Source organism: Muntiacus reevesi, chromosome X (assembly GCF_963930625.1).
Source record: "Muntiacus reevesi chromosome X, mMunRee1.1, whole genome shotgun sequence".
Classification (NCBI taxonomy): Eukaryota; Metazoa; Chordata; class Mammalia; order Artiodactyla; family Cervidae; genus Muntiacus; species Muntiacus reevesi.
This window is the reverse complement of record NC_089271.1, coordinates 1,065,312-1,083,466: the sequence shown is the minus strand read 5'-3', so window position 1 is coordinate 1,083,466 and position 18,155 is coordinate 1,065,312. Positions and strand designations below refer to the sequence as shown.

The 18,155-nt window shown below is 51.0% G+C and overlaps 1 protein-coding gene across 1 annotated transcript in view; it reads left to right on the top strand.

Annotated features, from left to right (window-relative positions):
• The window catches only part of DHRSX (dehydrogenase/reductase X-linked), a 143,255-nt gene that overhangs the window by 35,180 nt on the left and 89,920 nt on the right, over positions 1-18,155 (top strand). The window contains exons 2-3 of the mRNA XM_065914889.1: positions 4,739-4,846; positions 9,662-9,730. Coding sequence (XP_065770961.1) covers positions 4,739-4,846; positions 9,662-9,730 — 177 coding nt within the window. The remainder of the gene's footprint in view (positions 1-4,738; positions 4,847-9,661; positions 9,731-18,155) is intronic.

The following is an 18,155-nucleotide window of genomic DNA, read 5'->3' as shown; positions in this document are numbered from 1 at the left end:
GACTGCACCCAGCGACCGAACAGCAGGCAGAGACGGGTCAGGTTTGCGCTTCCCTGGGAGTTAGGGGCGGCCTCACGTGTCGCGCGCTGGGCGAATGGAGCCCTGGCATGTTGCTGTTTTCCCGAGCTGCTGCCCATCCCCGAGCCGTGAGGTCAGCCCTCCGAGTTAGACACTTGGAAGCGTGACCGCGGAGTGTCTAAACATAGCCCGCAAGGGACCGCGGCTCGCCCTGCAGACGCGCTGCCTTTGCCAACCGTCCGTTTGCCAAGATCTGAGCTGCCTTTTCGGTTTTTTTCTTAAATTAGTTTTTATGGATTGATTTCCTTTTGGCTCTGCTGGGTCTTGGTCGCTCCACGTGGCTTTCTCTCCTTGCAGAGAGCAGGGGCTGGCATCTGGCTGGAGGGTGTGGGCTTGTCATTGCGGGGACTTCCCGGTTTGTGGAACCCGGCTCTAGGACACACGGGCTTCCGGAGATGCAGGTCCCGGGCCCTGGAGCCCAGCTGTTGCCCCCGTGGCGTGTGAGATCATCCGCAGATCAGGGGCTGGAACCCGCGTCTCCTGCCTTGGCTGGGCGGGTCGTTTACCACCGAGCCATCCGGGAAGCCTCGGTTACAAATAGACCCTTACGTTAACTCTCAATGGGTCACAGACCTTTAAAGGGGGGTTTAAAAATACAAAGCTCTTGCAAGAACGTGTAGGGTTTAGTCTCCGTAACTTCACGACGGTCCGTGGGGTCACAAAGAGTCAGATACGGCTTGGAGACCAAACTAGCCTCAGTGGCAGGTGGCTGATACATTTTTCTGCATGTAGACGCAGCGCTGTTGCAAAGAGGCTTGGCCCTAAGTTGGCATCTGACCTGGCCTCTTCACAGCTGGTTCCTAGAAGTGACTGTGAGATCGAACGGTAGAATCACGCGTCACTGGGGGCAGATGTTACACAATTTTCCCCGACGGGGACTGAGCCGTTTTGCACTCCCATCCACTTTGTAGGTCAGGGCGTGGTCCCCGTGGCCACGCTGGAGAACGTGATGTCTTTGAACTCTTCACCAGCGTGCCGGCTCAGATGGTATCTTGCAGGTTTTGTTAGCTATTAACACATCCCTCACTAGGTGTAAAGTTGGACCTGTGCTTTGAAAGGGCCATTTCAGTACTTTTTTTTTTTCTGTTGTTATTTAATTTTTAAGCATTTAAATTTTTTAAAATGTATTTTTATTGTTTTAAAGCCTGTACTGTATTTGTTTGGGGCTTCCCTGATCGCTCAGTGGGTAAAGAATCCACTGGCAATGCAGGAGACCCCGATTTGATTCCTGGGTCGGGAAGATCCCCTGGACAAGGGAAAGGCCACCCACTCCAGGATTCCGGCCTGGAGAATCCCATGGGCTGTATAGTCAGTCCATGGGGTCGCAAAGAGTCCAGCACGACTGAGCGACTTTCACTTCACTTCACTGTATTTGTTATAATATTGTTTCTGTCTGAAGTTTCTTTTAAGTGTTTACTGATTCTGTTGCAGCATCATTTCTGGGGCCTCCCCGATGCCTCGAGCATTAAAGAATATGCCTGCAGTGCAGAAGATGTAAGAGACACGGGTTTGATCCCTGGGTCAGGAAGATCCCCTGGAGGAGGCAGCCTAGTCCAGTATTTTTGCCTGGGAAGTCCCATGGACAGAGGAGCCTGGAGGCTAGAGTCCATGGGGGTCACAAGTTTTTTTTGTTTTTTAATTCTTTGTTGATTTTATTGCAATATTTTTTCTGTTATAAGTTTTGGGGTCTTGACCCTAAAGCATGTGGGATCTTAGCTCTCTGACCAGGGATCCACCCCACAACCCCTGTACTGGAAGGCGAAGGCTTAATCATTGGGCCCCCAGGGAAGTTTCTTAAATGTGTTTTTATGTCAGCAAACGCTTTTGTCCTTCGTCTCTGTAGAGTCTGTCATTTCTTGATTTTTTCAGAACTCTTTGCGTTTTAGGAAAACCGTTCTTTGAATGCGATGGGAGTTGCAGACTTTGTCCCAGTTCATCGTATCTGTCTGACTTTGCTGATGGTATTTTTGTAAAAATTTATTTAAAGTAATTAATGTTGGGGGGCTGTGCTGCCAGGCATATGGGATCTTAGTTCCCTGACCACGGATTGAACCTTCGTTCCCTGGAATGGAAGCAGAGATTCTTAAGCACTGGAGCACCAGGGAAATCCCTTGGTGGATTTTTTTTTTTTCCCCAAAAATGTACATTTTTTTTTTTTTTTGGTGTGAAATTGGTGTTTTGCCTTAGAATTAGCAGAAGTGTTTTTTGGTCTGAGGTTAAAGGTAAATTTGTGCATTCTTTGAACATTTTCAGTGTTTAGCTTTTTTCCCCTTGGAGTTTATTTCGATGTGTCTTAGGAGTTACGGATCTAATTTCGTGTTTTCAAAGACGCTGTTTAGATGTCCTAATGGTGTTTGTTATGGCTTCCCTGGTGGATCGGCGGTAAAGAATCCGCCTGCAATGCAGGAGACACAGGTTTGATCCCTGGGTCAGGAAGCTTTCCTGGAGGAGGACAGGGCAACCCACGCCCGTGGTCTTGCCTGGAGAATCCCATGGACCGAGGAGCCTGGAGGGCTACAGTCCGTGGGGTCTCAAAGAGTCAGACACGACTTAGCAACTAACATACACAGAAATGGAGTATAACTTTTTAAAAATGGTGACTCTGTTGTACTGCTTAAACTTATAAAAATATTGTAAATCAAGTATACTTAAGTGAAGAAAAAGAATTTTGTAAAATAAAGGAGACAGAGAACATACCCAATTCATGTTTGCTATGTTGATCCAAAGGAAATCAGTGAAACCAGCCCATCCTAAAGGAAATCAGTGCTGAATATTCATTGGAAGAACTGATGCTGAAGCTGAAACTCCAATCCTTTGGCCACCTGATGTGAAGAGCTGACTCATTGGAAAAGACCCTGACGCTGGGAAAGATTGAGGGCAGGAGGAGAAGGGGACGACAGAGGATGAGATGGTTGGATGGCATCACCGACCCGATGGACATGAGTTTGAGCAAACTCCAGGAGTTGGTGATGGACAGGGAGGCCTGGCGTGCTGCAGTCCATGGGGTCACAAAGAGTCGGACACGACTGAGTGACTGAACTGAACTGACCAGCGTTGATCTTGTAGTAAATCTCCTAGGACCAGCCACTTCCTACACGTAGCCACTCACTCACCTAGCAGCTAGCCGCTCAAATGCAAAGTGACCCGTCCGTCCAGGACTCAGCCCTGCCCCTGCCTGGAAGGGGCTCCCAGACTCCGGGCCTCCATCCACCTGCACCCACCCCTCTCCCATGGACTGTAGCCCTCCAGACTCCTCTGTCCGTGGGATCCTCTAGGCAAGAATACTGCAGTGGGTTTGCCATGCCCTCCTCCAGGGGATCTTCCCCACCCAGGGGTCAAACCCGCGTCTCCTGCGTTGGCAGACGGGTTCTTTACCACTGAGCCCTGGGAAGCTTCTATATATATATATCCATGCAGACATACACACACATCTTGTTACGCATTCTTTTCCGTGATGGTTTATCTCAGGGTATTGAATACTGTCCCCTGCTCCATATAGTAGGATCTTGCTCTTTAGTCATCCTACATACAACAGTTTGCATCCTCGAAGCCCAAGCGGCCATCCCTTCCCTCCCCTACCCCATCTCCCCGTCTAGACAACTCCACGTGTGTTCTCTCCACCCGTGAGTGGGAAACAGCAAGCTTTAGGTCAGAACATCAACCTGCATTCTCACGTATTTGGATCCATGTTGGCTCGTGCAAAAGTCAGTGGTTAAAGCAGTCATAGCGTCCATGGTTTTTGTGAGATGCTCTGCGTTTTTCATGCCGTGTCCGAACGTTGTAGAGAAACGACGTGCAGTACATTCACGGCACTCGGGTCTCCTAAGCGCCCTTGAGAAAGAAAGTGTGTGCAGATGTTAGACCTCCAGGTTACAACACAGACAGCCTGATCCGAGAGGATTCATCCAGGACTCTCAACCCGGGGTCCCTGGCTATGTTCCTTATCTCAGCCTTTCTGCACGTCATGTTGGCGGCGTCCATTCCTGCAGAGGTGTCTGTGGGGATTGAGCAAGGCTTTGTGAGGTGTGTACACCAGGCTGTTGTTACGCATGTGGGCTGAGTCGCTCTGTTGTGTCCGACTCTTTGTAGACCCCCACGGACTGCAGCCCGCCAGGCTCCTCTGTCCATGGGATTCTCCAGGCAAGGATACTGGAGTGGGTTGCAACGTCCTCCTCCCAGGGATCTTCTCAGCCCAGGGATCGAACCCGAGTCTCTTGTGTTGGCAGGACGATCCACTGCCACTGAGTCAGTTGGGAAGCCCATTGGAATACGTTGTTCAGTGACTGAGTCATGTCGGACTCTTTGCGACCCCGTGGACTGTAGCCCCCCAGGCTGCTCTGTCCGTGGGATTCTCCAGGCAAGGATACTGGAGTGGGTCGCCATTTCCTCCCCCAGGGGGTCTGGAGACCAGGATTGAACCCGTGTAGATGGCTGCTTTACCCCTACGCCCCCCGGGAAGTCCAGGCAGTCATCGGTCAGGGCGAAGGTCCTGTGTTACCCTGTCCCATCCTGAGCCTGTAAATAATTCACAGAACAAAACCACAGGCATCGAACCACAGCTCCCCTTGGCATCGCGCCCTCTCTTGTGACTTCGTGTGGGCCGACGGGTGCTCTGCTTCTAAACCTTGTTTTTTTTTCCTCTTTCTTTCTTCTTCTGCAGTCTTCTCCCCGCAACCCGACCGTGTTGCCATAGTGACCGGAGGGACCGATGGCATTGGATACTCGACCGCAAAGCAGCTGGCGAAGCTGGGCATGCACGTCATCATAGGTGAGGGTTCCTTTGTGCAGCCCCTCGCGTGTTAGAGAGACTGGGAGGCGTGCCCTCGTTTCCCTCTCTGTTATGGAGCTATCGGCGTGGTTACAAATCCGCGGGGGGGTGGGGGGTTTCCCAGGCAGCCCAGCGGTACAAAATCCGCCTGTGTAGGAGACACCAGAGACCTGGGTTTGATCCCTGGGCCGGGAAGATGCCCTGGAGGAAGGCATGGCCACCCACTCCAGTGTTCTGGCCTGGAGATCCCCATGGACAGAGGACCCTTGCAGGCTGCAGTCCACGGGGGTCGCAGAGAGTCAGACACGACTTAGCGACTCAACAACAGAGCCAGCCGGTGCAGAAGGCGTTAACGGGCGACACTGAAAACCTGAAACAGACAGGAAATTGTGATACTCTGTATTTTTTTGGATAGGAGTCTAGCTTCTCCTTTAATGGGGATCATGTTTTTTTTTTACCTGTGTGACTCACTGCAATCAATGACAATAAGTGTGGGTTAGCCTCCCGGACCTGTCATAACAAATTACAGCACAGACCGGCTGGATGAAACAGCACCCGGTTATCCTCTTGCAGTCCTGGAGGCTGGTCTGAGGCCCAGGTGTGTGCAGGGCCGGCTCCTCCCGAGGCCTCCCTGCTGGGCGTGTGGACGGCCGTCTGCTCCCCGAGTCCTCACGTGGCCGTCCCTCTGTGTATGTCGGTGTCCTGACCCCTTCCTATGAGGACCCTGGTCCTATGGGATCAGGACCCAGCCTCCTGACCTTGTTTCAGCTTCATCCCCTCTTTGAAGACTCTCATCTCCTAATACAGCCCATTCTCCGGTCCTGGGGGTCAAGGACTTCAGTATGTGCCTTTGTGATGTCACGGAGTCAGCTCCTAGCTGATTTCAAGCATCTTCTGTAGCCGCACGCAGAGGACGCTCTCAATTTCCCCTTCGTCTTTTTGAGGCTTTCTAACGGCTTATTTTGGTCCCTACATCGGCTTTGGAAATGAAGGGACTTTTCTTCTGCTAGGAAAGTGAAGAGCCTTCAAGTCAACTCAGTTTACATTGGTGAATATTGCAGCTGTTTAAATCAGCTGGAAAAAAAAAGATACAGGGAGATGAGCTTTGAAAAAAAACAAAACAAAATATAATATTGGTCACATTTTTCCGGACATCCTTTGCATTTAATTAATCCCTTTGGTTGTGTCCGTTTTGAGAAAAATTGTACTATAGGTCTGGTTTTACCTCTTTCAAATGTTGTTCAGTCGCTCAATCGTGTCTGACTCGTTGCAATCCCACGGATTGCAGCAAACCAAGTTTCCCTGTCCATCACCAACTCCCAGACTGTGCTCAAACCCACGTCCATTGAGTCGGTGATGCCATCCAGCCATCTCATCGTCTGTCGCCCCCTTCTCCTCCTGCCTTCAATCTTTCCCAGCATCAGGGTCTTTTCCGAGGAGTCAGCTCTCCGCATCAGGTGGTGAAAGTCTTGGCGTTTCAGCCTCAGCATCCGTCCTTTCAATGAGTATTCAGGACTGATTTCCTTTCCGATTAACTAGCAATGAGCAGGCCTTGCGCTCCAATGAAACTTATTTTTTTTTACAGCAGGAGATGAACCAGGTTTAGCTTCAGGTCCACTGTTCACTGGCCCTAATTTGGGGTCAGTATCTTTTTTTGTTTTTCCTAACAAAGGGTACTTTTGTTCCTTCCTGCAGAGCTTTACAATCTGGTGAGCAGGGTTCCTCCTTCACGGAGCAGATCTGCATGTGGGAGTTTGCCCTTCTCGCCTGACTTGCTGCCCTTGAACCCTTGCCGTGTGGCTTGTATAAAACGTGACCGCCCCCAGACAGAGGTGGAGGGCAAGGCAGAGCCACTGAGTCTGCGCCTTGCTTCCTGCAGGGGAGTGTTTCCGGATATGCTCGTTAGTCCTCAGCAGATGCAGACGCAACATTAGCTACAGCCTGAGGTCGGGCTCAGGCTTCCCTGGGGGCTCAGACGGTAGAGAATCCGCCTGCAGTGCAGGAGACCCGCGTTCAGTCCCTGGGTGGGGAAGATCCCCTGGAGAAGGGAATGGAAACCCACTCCAGGACTCTTGCCTGGAGAATCCCAAGGACAGAGAGGAGTCTGGTGGGCTGCAGCCCACAGGGTCGCAAAGAGTCAGACACGACTGAGGCGACCTAATAGACACACGTAGTTGGTATACAATGTTGTCTTAAATTCTGGTGTACGGCAGAGTCGTAGAGTTATATTTGTGCGTTTGTATATTCTTTTATCACATTCTTTTCCCACTATAGGTTATTACAAGATATTGCATTTAGTTTCCCGTGCTATGCAGTAGATCCTTGCCTGTGTATCTGTTTTAAATATAGTCGTGTCTGTCTACGTATGAGCAGAGTTCCCTGTGCTGTCCAGCAGGTCCTTGCTGGTTCTCCATGGTAAACACAGCCGTGTGTCCATGTCCATCCCAGACTCCCTGACTATCCCTCCCCAATCCTTCCCCCTGGTGACCATCAGGTTATTACAGAGTATTGAGCAGAGTTCCCTGGGCTGTCCAGCAGGTCCTTGCTGGTTCTCCATGTTAAACACAGCCGTGTGTCCATGTCCATCCCAGACTCCCTGACTATCCCTTCCCCCATCCTTCCCCCTGGTGATCATCAGGTTATTACAGAGTATTGAGCAGAGTTCCCTGTGCTGTCCAGCGGGTCCTTGCTGGTTCTCCATGGTAAACACAGCCGTGTGTCCATGTCCATCCCAGACTCCCTGACTATCCCTCCCCAATCCTTCCCCCTGGTGACCATCAGGTTATTACAGAGTATTGAGCAGAGTTCCCTGGGCTGTCCAGCAGGTCCTTGCTGGTTCTCCATGTTAAACACAGCCGTGTGTCCATGTCCATCCCAGACTCCCTGACTATCCCTTCCCCCATCCTTCCCCCTGGTGATCATCAGGTTATTACAGAGTATTGAGCAGAGTTCCCTGTGCTGTCCAGCGGGTCCTTGCTGGTTCTCCATGGTAAACACAGCCGTGTGTCCATGTCCATCCCAGACTCCCTGACTATCCCTCCCCAATCCTTCCCCCTGGTGACCATCAGGTTATTACAGAGTATTGAGCAGAGTTCCCTGGGCTGTCCAGCAGGTCCTTGCTGGTTCTCCATGTTAAACACAGCCGTGTGTCCATGTCCATCCCAGACTCCCTGACTATCCCTTCCCCATCCTTCCCCCTGGTGACCATCAGGTTATTACAGAGTATTGAGCAGAGTTCCCTGTGCTGTCCAGCGGGTCCTTGCTGGTTCTCCATGGTAAACACAGCCGTGTGTCCATGTCCATCCCAGACTCCCTGACTATCCCTTCCCCATCCTTCCCCCTGGTGACCATCAGGTTATTACAGAGTATTGAGCAGAGTTCCCTGTGCTGTCCAGCAGGTCCTTGCTGGTTCTCCATGTTAAATACAGCCGTGTGTCCATGTCCATCCCAGACTCCCTGACTGTCCCTTCCCCCATCCTTCCCCCTGGTGACCATCAGGTTATTACAGAGTATTGAGCAGAGTTCCCTGTGCTGTCCAGCAGGTCCTTGCTGGTTCTCCATGTTAAATACAGCAGTGTGTCCATGTCCATCCCAGACTCCCTGACTATCCCTCCCCCCATCCTTCCGGCTTCTTTCTCCCTTCCCTGGAGCCTCAGCTATGCCAGCCCTCGATGCCCATGTGGCCTGACCCTGCAAGGCAGCCTGGTCGCAGATGGCATTTTAATAACACGTCTCACTCACTATGGTTGTTTATTTTTTTCTTTTCCCTTCTCTTCCTTCTGATTTTCGCTGCATGCATGTTCGTTTCTTTGCCGTTAAGGAGTCTAATGGTTTATGATGTCTGTCTTCTTCATGTGTTGTCCCTGTTATCGTTAAAAATATTCATTTTTGTTTCATTTAAAATAAATACAGTTTTTAAAAAATTGTACCCATTTCAGAAACAAGCTCATACACGCCCATGTCCCCCACTCAGCCCTGAATTCTCTTTCTCAGCGGTGGTGGTCTTTGATGCCTCCAGCGTTTAGAGATGGAAGACCTTCATTCTTTCCCCCCGTACCCCTGGCCCCCGCTTGCAGGAAAAATCTCTGAGCAAACCAGTCATAACCACACAACAATTATTTCTTTCAGGCGCCTGAGTTGCAAATGACTTTTGCAGCTGCGTCTTCTTGATGTCTGCTGCTTTGAACTTTTCCAAGGCGGCGGCGGTTTCTAAATCCCTTTTCGTTCACCTCCCCCGAAGATGTCCTTTGCCACTTTTCGCTTCTCTATCTCCAGCTGGAGCCAGAAGCGTGTCTGTTCTCCCTGGGTTCGCCACCCTGATGCTGGGAGAGATTGAGGGCAGGAAGAGAAGGGGGTGACCGAGGATGAGATGATCGGATGGCGTCGCCGACCCAGGGGACGGGAATTTGCAGAAACTCTGGGAGAGGGTGAAGGACAGGGAAACCTGGCGTGCGTGCTGCGGTCCACGGGGTCGCAGAGAGTCGGACACGACTCAGCGACTGACCCTTTCTTTTGTTCTGTTAATTTTTCTGTTTGGCCCTGCAGTGGCTTGCGGGGTCTTAGGTTCCCCCCACCAGGGATTGCATCCAGGCAGCGAACGGGTGGAGCTCTAACCACGGGACTGCACGCATTCCCTCATGGTGCTTTCGACAGCTCCAGCCTCCCGTGAGTGGGGGGGTTCACTGGACCAATGGGCTTTGAAAGTTCTATGTCCAGTGGCACATTTCCATCAGCCGTTTCAGGCCCACAGTCTTCTTGGCATCACCGTGGAGCGGTGTTCTTCCTCTGAGTCGCGTGTCCTTCTTTCCCTTCTAGCCGGAAATAATGACAGCAAAGCCCAGGAGGTCGTGAGGAGGATAAAAGAGGACACGCTCAACGACCGAGGTACCGGACCCGTCTCCCCAGAGAGATGGCGCTCCGGGTTTGCTCTGCGTCCGCGCTCCCGGTGGGGCTGATGGAAGCGGCTTTGGGGAGCGGGGCCGTGTCTCTGCGCTGGAGCTTTTCTTTGAGGGTCTTTGGTCCTCCTTGGCCGGTGCAAAGGTACCCGTGAGGGAGAGTGTTCCTGGTGAAATCAGGCCGCGTTTTCATTCCTTGTCCACCCCCAGGGTCCTCCGAGGCCCGTGTCCGCTCAGGAATCTTCGGACGTACCTACCAGCAGGTACATCCGCCTCCTTCCGCTTCTTGTTTGTTTTTTGTTAATAGAATTATTTATTTATTCATGCTTTTTGGCCGTGCTGGGTCTTTGCTGCCGCTCCGGCTTTTTCTGCAGTTGCGGCGGGCGTGGGGTTCCTCTCTCGTTGCGATGTTCTGGATTCTCCCCGCGGTGCCTTCTCTTGTTCCCGTGATGCACGGGCTTAGCTGTCCCCCACGGCATGTGGGATCGTCCCGCATGAGGGACTGAAACCGTGCTCCCCGCATCTGAAAAGACCCTGATGCTGGGAGAGATTGAAGGCGGGAGGAGAAGGGGACGACAGAGGATGAGACAGTTGGATGGCATCACCAACTCGATGGGCATGAGTTTGAGCAAGCTCTGGGAGTTGGTGATGGACAGGGAGGCCTGGCGTGCTGCAGTCCACGGGGTCACAGAGAGTCGAACAGGGCTGGCTGAACAATCACAACTTACCAGAAAAAAGGAAAAAAAAAAAAACCCATGCCACCCTAAAATACCAATAAACCCCCAACACGACATAAACAAGCAGCAAAATGGAAATCGATATGGAAAGTGAAAGTGAAAGTCACTCAGTCGTGTCCGACTCTTGGCAACCCCACGGTCTATATGGAATTCTCCAGGCCAGAATACTGGAGTGGGTAGCCCTTCCCTTCTCCAGGGGATCTTCCCAACCCAGGGATCGAACCCAGGTCTCCCACATTGCAAATGGATTCTTTTACCAGCTGAGCCACCGTGGAAGCCCAACAATACTGGAGTGGGTAGCCTATCCCTTCTCCAGGGGATCTTCCTGACCCAGGAATCGAACTGGGGTCTCCTGCATTGCAGGCAGATTCTTTACCAACTGAGCTATGAAGGGAGCCTAAATGGATATTGCTCTTCAGTAATTGCATGCTAATAAAACCTCTCTTATTTGGACCAAATAGTCATGCTAATTTACCAAAAAACCACACAAAAATACTCTGCACCACCCCACAATACCAATGGGAAAAAACCCAACTCCACAAAACAAACAGGAAAATGACTTAACAACGTTCCAATGAACCCAAGTGGAAACAGATACTGGTTTTGAGTAATTACATGCAGCTAAAAGCTCTCTCATTTGGAGGAAACAGTCGTGCTAATTTACCAAGAAGGAAAAAAAAAAAAGAGCCACCCCTAAAATACCAATAAAACCCCTAGCGCTAGAAAACAAACAGCAAAATGGTTTGCTAGTACTCAGAGGGACTCAGATGGAAATGGCTGAGTGACGTAGTCTTCAGAGGAAGGCCGGGAAGATCAGCCTGTCTCTGCACATTTCGCTGGTGACTCACACAAGCCCCGCGGCAACTCCCTGGTGGTGAATCCCACTAAACGTGCTTCTGTGCTTTGCTTTGTTTGTTAATATTTATGGTTTGCCCCTGCCGGATCTTAGCTGGGGCAGAGGGGCTCTGGGACCCTCGCTGAAGCGTGCGGGAGGTTTCCTTGCAGCGTGTGGGATTCTACTTCCCTGACCAGCGGTGGAACCCAGGCCCCCAGCTTGGGGGGATCGGGTTCTTAGCCGCTGAGAAGTGCCCTGCACTTTGCTTTCTGAAGGAGGTAGGCGTCCCTCGCTTTGCATCACCGATGTACACCTTTCACCATCAAGAGGCTCTTCCCGGTCAATTGCACACCTTTCCTCATACTCTTTTTGAAAAATGTTTCAGGGTGAAAGTGCATCAGGTTCGTTTCAGCGATACAACCCAGCGACTCAGTTACACATATACACGTATTTCTTTTCAGGTTGTTGCCCCGGGTTGGTTTCTGAGAGAATATTGAGTAGAATTTCCAGTGCTATGTAGTAGATCCTTGCTGTTCATTCTCTATATAGTGGTGTGTGGGCTTTCCAGGTGGTGCTAATGATAAAGAACCCGCCTGCAATGCCGGAGACGTGGGTTCAATCCCTGGGTTGGGAAGATCCCCTGGGGGAGGGGAATGGCCACTCACTCCCGTATTCTGGCCTTGGAGCATCCCATGGACAGAGGAGCCTGGCGGGCTACAGTCCAGGGGGTGGCCAAGAGTCGGACGAGTGACCAGACAACAGTGCCAGCAGAGAAGCCCAAAGACGGCTTCTGAGAGGCAGGAGGAGTCCAGAGGGATTGAATGTAGGTCTCCAGGAATCCGGTTCCGAGGGGACCGCCTCCGGTTCTCCTCTGCCGTGTGCTTCGACATGGAGCGATTCTTCTGGGTGATGGTTCGCCCGCTGGGTGAAGCTGGCCCACCAGCTGCAAGGGGTCCGACAAGGATGCCAGCTGCTCAGAGGCAGGCGTGGCCACACCTCCGTCTTGGAGCTCCGGGTAGAGTGGTCTCCCTGTCTGGGCAATGGGCAGCCCACCTGTGCGTGTCCTGAACCGCCCCCTCCTCGCCTGGAATCCGCCTTCTAGGACTCGCCGGGCTACACTCGGGAGGGCATTCAGCTCTTCCCTTGTTCCAGCCTCACGCTGGCAATCCACTCCTCCGCCCGCGTGGGTGGGGCGGGGTGGGGATGGAACGGCAGGGCGGGGGCTTTTTAGGGCTTTTTAGGACTTGGCCGTCTGCCTGACCCTCGTCCTAGGCGTGGGCGCGTGCCTGCCAGGCTCCTGCCCCAACATGTCCTCGGAGGGTTCTCGTTTCGAGGACTTGATTGTTGTGCCTTTTCAGGCATCCACGTTGCAGACCTTCCGAAGAAGTCCATGTGGCGGCCTGCAGTGGCAAGCAGTGTCTAAACGATGCCCGTCGTGGGTTTTCCAGGGTGGACTTGTCCTTGGGAACCCTCCCTACCGAATGATTTCCCCCATTCAGACCAAATGCCACGATCACCTGCTTGTAAAATGGCACTGGGGATGTTGTTAAGATTCCTTCAGGGGTTGTTCAGTCGCTCACTCGTGTCCGACTCTTTGCGACCCCCGTGGACTGCAGCACGCCAGGCCTCCCTGTCCATCACCATCTCCCAGAGCTTGCTCAAACTCATGTCCATCAAGTCGGTGATGCCATCCAACCATCTCATCCTGTCGTCACCTTCTTCTCCCACCTTCACTCTTTCCCAGCATCAGGGTCTTTTCCAATGAGTCAGCTCTTCCCATCAGGTGGCCAAAGGATTGGAGTTTCAGCTTTAGCATCAGTCCTTCCAATGAATATTCAGGACTGATCTCCTTTAGGATGGACTGGTTGGATCTCCTTGCAGACCAAGGGACTCTCAAGAGTCTTCTCCAACACCACAGTTCAAAAGCATCAATTTTTTGGCGCTCAGCACATTCTGGGTGTGGGCGGGAGGCTGATGCATTTGAGTGGACCCTAAGTTCCAGAGAAGGAAGTGGCAACCCATTCCAGTATTCTTACCTGGAGAATCCCATGGATTCTATTGTAGCCTAGTGGGCTACATTCCATGGGGTCGCCAAGAGCTGAACGACTAACACTGCTAAATTCAGAGAGACGCCGTTATCGGTTACATGTTGGGGGGGGAGGCGATCCCTTCACAAAATATCATCCGTGGATGAGACAGTAAATGAAATGTACATACAAGGGAATCAGCCATCATGAGGAAGGGAATTCTGGCAGCTGCTTCTATGTGGGTAAAGCTCGAGGTCATGATGATGAGTGAAATAAGCCAGACACAGAGGGCAAATTCTGTTGGATTTCCACTTCTAGGACGCCCCTAGAGGAGCGTGGCAGCTCTCGTGGTAAAAGAGAAGTGGGTTTGATCCCTGGCTTGGGAAGATCCCCTGGAGGAGGGCATGGCACCCCACTCCAGGATTCTTGCCTGGAGAATCCCAACGGACAGAGGAGCCTGGCGGGCTGCAGTCCATGGGATTGCAAAGACTTGGACATGACTGAGCATGCACACACTGGATACAAGAGTAAGATTTATAGATACAGAACTAGGAGGGTGGGCTCCAGGGATTGCAGGAGGATGCGGGGAGTCAGTGTTTCATTGGGGACAGAGTCCCACTTGGGAATGATGGAAAATTCTGCAACTGGATATGGGTGTGTGTCTTTTAATATTTCTTTGGCAGCTCTGGGTCTTAATTGAGGCGCTTGGGATCTTCACCTGCAGAATGTGGGACCTAATTTCCCTGGCCAGGGATGGAACCCAGGTCCCCTGCATCGGGAGGTCGGAGTCCTAGCCCCTGGACCACAAGGGAAGTGCTTGTCCTTTGTTTTTCAGAGGAGGTGGGCATCCCTTCCTTTGTGTCAGCGTTCTACGCTTTTCAGCATCAACAGGGTCTTCCCAGCCAATTTCACACCTCTCCTCATATCATTTTTTTTTCTTCTAAATTTTTAAAATTATAGCATATCTTGTTAGTTTCAGGTATATCGTGCGGCGATACAGTTACACATATACGTGTTATTTCTTTTCAGATTCTTTCCCCCTGTTGGTTCTTAGAGAATCTGGAGCATTTTTTCTCTCTGCCTACAGTAGGTCATTGTTGTTTGTTTTATATAGAGTAGTGTGATGGATTCCCAGGCAGTGCCATTGGTAAAGAACTGGCCCGCCGATGCAGGAGACGCGGGTTGCATCCCTGGGTCGGGGAGATGCCCTGGAGCAGGAAATGATAAACCCAGTCCTGTGTTCTTGCCTGGGACATCCCCTGGACAGAGGAGCCTGGCGGGCTGCAGTCCATGGGGTCCCACAGAGCCGGATAGGACTGAGTGACCAAGGAAACGTGCATGCCACTCACTACTCTTCCTATTTACCCCCTGGTCCGTGACCCGTCGTCCTGCTGGTCTACCACTTTCTGGACTGCCCACGCTGTTGCCTTAGGTGCCGAAAGCCCTGTGGGTGGGGTCCCCTCCTCCTCCTAGCTCTAGACTTGTGCATGTTTCGGGGGGGGGGGGCGGTGTCTCTCCTCCTTCTGAGCTGCTCACTCTAGACTTCTCGACGTCCACAGCAGACCCTGCAGGAGCCGTCCTGAACTCACATGCCTTCTCCTTCCTCCTGCCCCTTCTCCCCACTCTACGACCTCACACATCCTACTGTGGCTTAGCTATGTCACCTCCTCCATAGTCTGCCACACGCTCCCTGGTGCCTTGTGGACGCATCAGAAGTGCCGGCCGGAAGGACACCGTGGTGGAGAGCATCGTGTACTTTGTGGGACCGGAATGGATGCCAGCTGCTGTGATACTGTCAGTGACCGTGATGGTGGTGATGATGGTGATGGTGATGGTGACGGAGGGGAAGGCAGATGAGGTGAAGGCGGATGAGGTCGGCGGTGAACGTGAGGATTGTGGCCCTGTCCATAATGGTCGAGGTGATGGTGATGATGGTGGCGGTGGTGATGATGGAGGTGATGTAGACTGTGAAAATGATGATGGTGGGATTGTTGATGATGAGCACAGTGATGGTGGTGATGATGGAGGTGATGTAGACTGTGAAAATGATGATGGTGGGGTTGTTGATGATGAGCACAGTGATGGTGGTGATGAGGGAGGTGACGTAGACTGTGAAAATGATGATGGTGTGGTTGTTGATGATGAGCACAGTGATGGTGGTGATGAGGGAGGTGACGTAGACTGTGAAAATGATGATGGTGGGATTGTTGATGATGAGCACAGTGATGGTGGTGATGATGGTGACGTAGACTGTGAAAATGATGATGGTGGGGTTGTTGATGATGAGCACAGTGATGGTGGTGATGAGGGAGGTGATGTAGACTGTGAAAATGATGATGGTGTGGTTGTTGATGATGAGCACAGTGATGGTGGTGATGATGGAGGTGACGTAGACTGTGAAAATGATGATGGTGGGATTGTTGATGATGAGCACAGTGATGGTGGTGATGAGGGAGGTGATGTAGACTGTGAAAATGATGATGGTGGGGTTGTTGATGATGAGCACAGTGATGGTGGTGATGAGGGAGGTGATGTAGACTGTGAAAATGATGATGGTGTGGTTGTTGATGATGAGTACAGTGATGGTGGTGATGATGGTGATGTAGACTGTGAAAATGATGATGGTGGGGTTGTTGATGATGAGCACAGTGATGGTGGTGATGATGGAGGTGATGTAGACTGTGAAAATGATGATGGTGTGGTTGTTGATGATGAGCACAGTGATGGTGGTGATGATGGTGATGTAGACTGTGAAAATGATGATGGTGTGGTTGTTGATGATGAGCACAGTGATGGTGGTGGTGAGGGAGGTGATGTAGACTGTGAAAATGATGATGGTGGGGTTGTTGATGATGAGCACAGTGATGGTGGTGATGATGGAGGTGATGTAGACTGTGAAAATGATGATGGTGGGGTTGTTGATGATGAGCACAGTGATGGTGGTGATGATGGAGGTGATGTAGACTGTGAAAATGATGATGGTGGGATTGTTGATGATGAGCACAGTGATGGTGGTGATGAGGGACGTGATGTAGACTGTGAAAATGATGATGGTGGGATTGTTGATGATGAGCACAGTGATGGTGGTGATGAGGGAGGTGATGTAGACTGTGAAAATGATGATGGTGGGATTGTTGATGATGAGCACAGTGATGGTGGTGATGAGGGAGGTGATGTAGACTGTGAAAATGATGATGGTGGGATTGTTGATGATGAGCACAGTGATGGTGGTGATGATGGAGGTGATGTAGACTGTGAAAATGATGATGGTGGGATTGTTGATGATGAGTACAGTGATGGTGGTGATTATGGAGGTGATGTAGACTGTGAAAATGATGATGGTGGGGTTGTTGATGATGAGTACAGTGATGGTGGTGATGGAGGTGATGTAGACTGTGAAAATGATGATGGTGGGGTTGTTGATGATGAGCACAGTGATGGTGGTGATGATGGAGGTGATGTAGACTGTGAAAATGATGATGGTGTGGTTGTTGATGATGAGCACAGTGATGGTGGTGATGATGGAGGTGATGTAGACTGTGAAAATGATGATGGTGTGGTTGTTGATGATGAGCACAGTGATGGTGGTGATGAGGGAGGTGACGTAGACTGTGAAAATGATGATGGTGGGATTGTTGATGATGAGCACAGTGATGGTGGTGATGATGGTGATGTAGACTGTGAAAATGATGATGGTGGGGTTGTTGATGATGAGCACAGTGATGGTGGTGATGAGGGAGGTGACGTAGACTGTGAAAATGATGATGGTGGGATTGTTGATGATGAGCACAGTGATGGTGGTGATGAGGGAGGTGATGTAGACTGTGAAAATGATGATGGTGGGGTTGTTGATGATGAGCACAGTGATGGTGGTGGTGATGGAGGTGATGTAGACTGTGAAAATGATGATGGTGGGATTGTTGATGATGAGCACAGTGATGGTGGTGGTGAGGGAGGTGACGTAGACTGTGAAAATGATGATGGTGGGGTTGTTGATGATGAGCACAGTGATGGTGGTGATGAGGGAGGTGATGTAGACTGTGAAAATGATGATGGTGGGATTGTTGATGATGAGTACAGTGATGGTGGTGATGAGGGAGGTGATGTAGACTGTGAAAATGATGATGGTGGGGTTGTTGATGATGAGCACAGTGATGGTGGTGATGGAGGTGATGTAGACTGTGAAAATGATGATGGTGGGATTGTTGATGATGAGCACAGTGATGGTGGTGATGAGGGAGGTGATGTAGACTGTGAAAATGATGATGGTGGGGTTGTTGATGATGAGTACAGTGATGGTGGTGATGAGGGAGGTGATGTAGACTGTGAAAATGATGATGGCGCGGTTGTTGATGATGAGTACAGTGATGGTGGTGATGGAGGTGATGTAGACTGTGAAAATGACGATGGTGGGGTTGTTGATGATGAGCACAGTGATGGTGGTGATGATGGAGGTGATGTAGACTGTGAAAATGATGATGGTGTGGTTGTTGATGATGAGCACAGTGATGGTGGTGATGATGGAGGTGATGTAGACTGTGAAAATGATGATGGTGTGGTTGTTGATGATGAGCACAGTGATGGTCGTGATGAGGGAGGTGACGTAGACTGTGAAAATGATGATGGTGGGATTGTTGATGATGAGCACAGTGATGGTGGTGATGATGGTGATGTAGACTGTGAAAATGATGATGGTGGGGTTGTTGATGATGAGCACAGTGATGGTGGTGATGAGGGAGGTGACGTAGACTGTGAAAATGATGATGGTGGGATTGTTGATGATGAGCACAGTGATGGTGGTGATGATGGTGATGT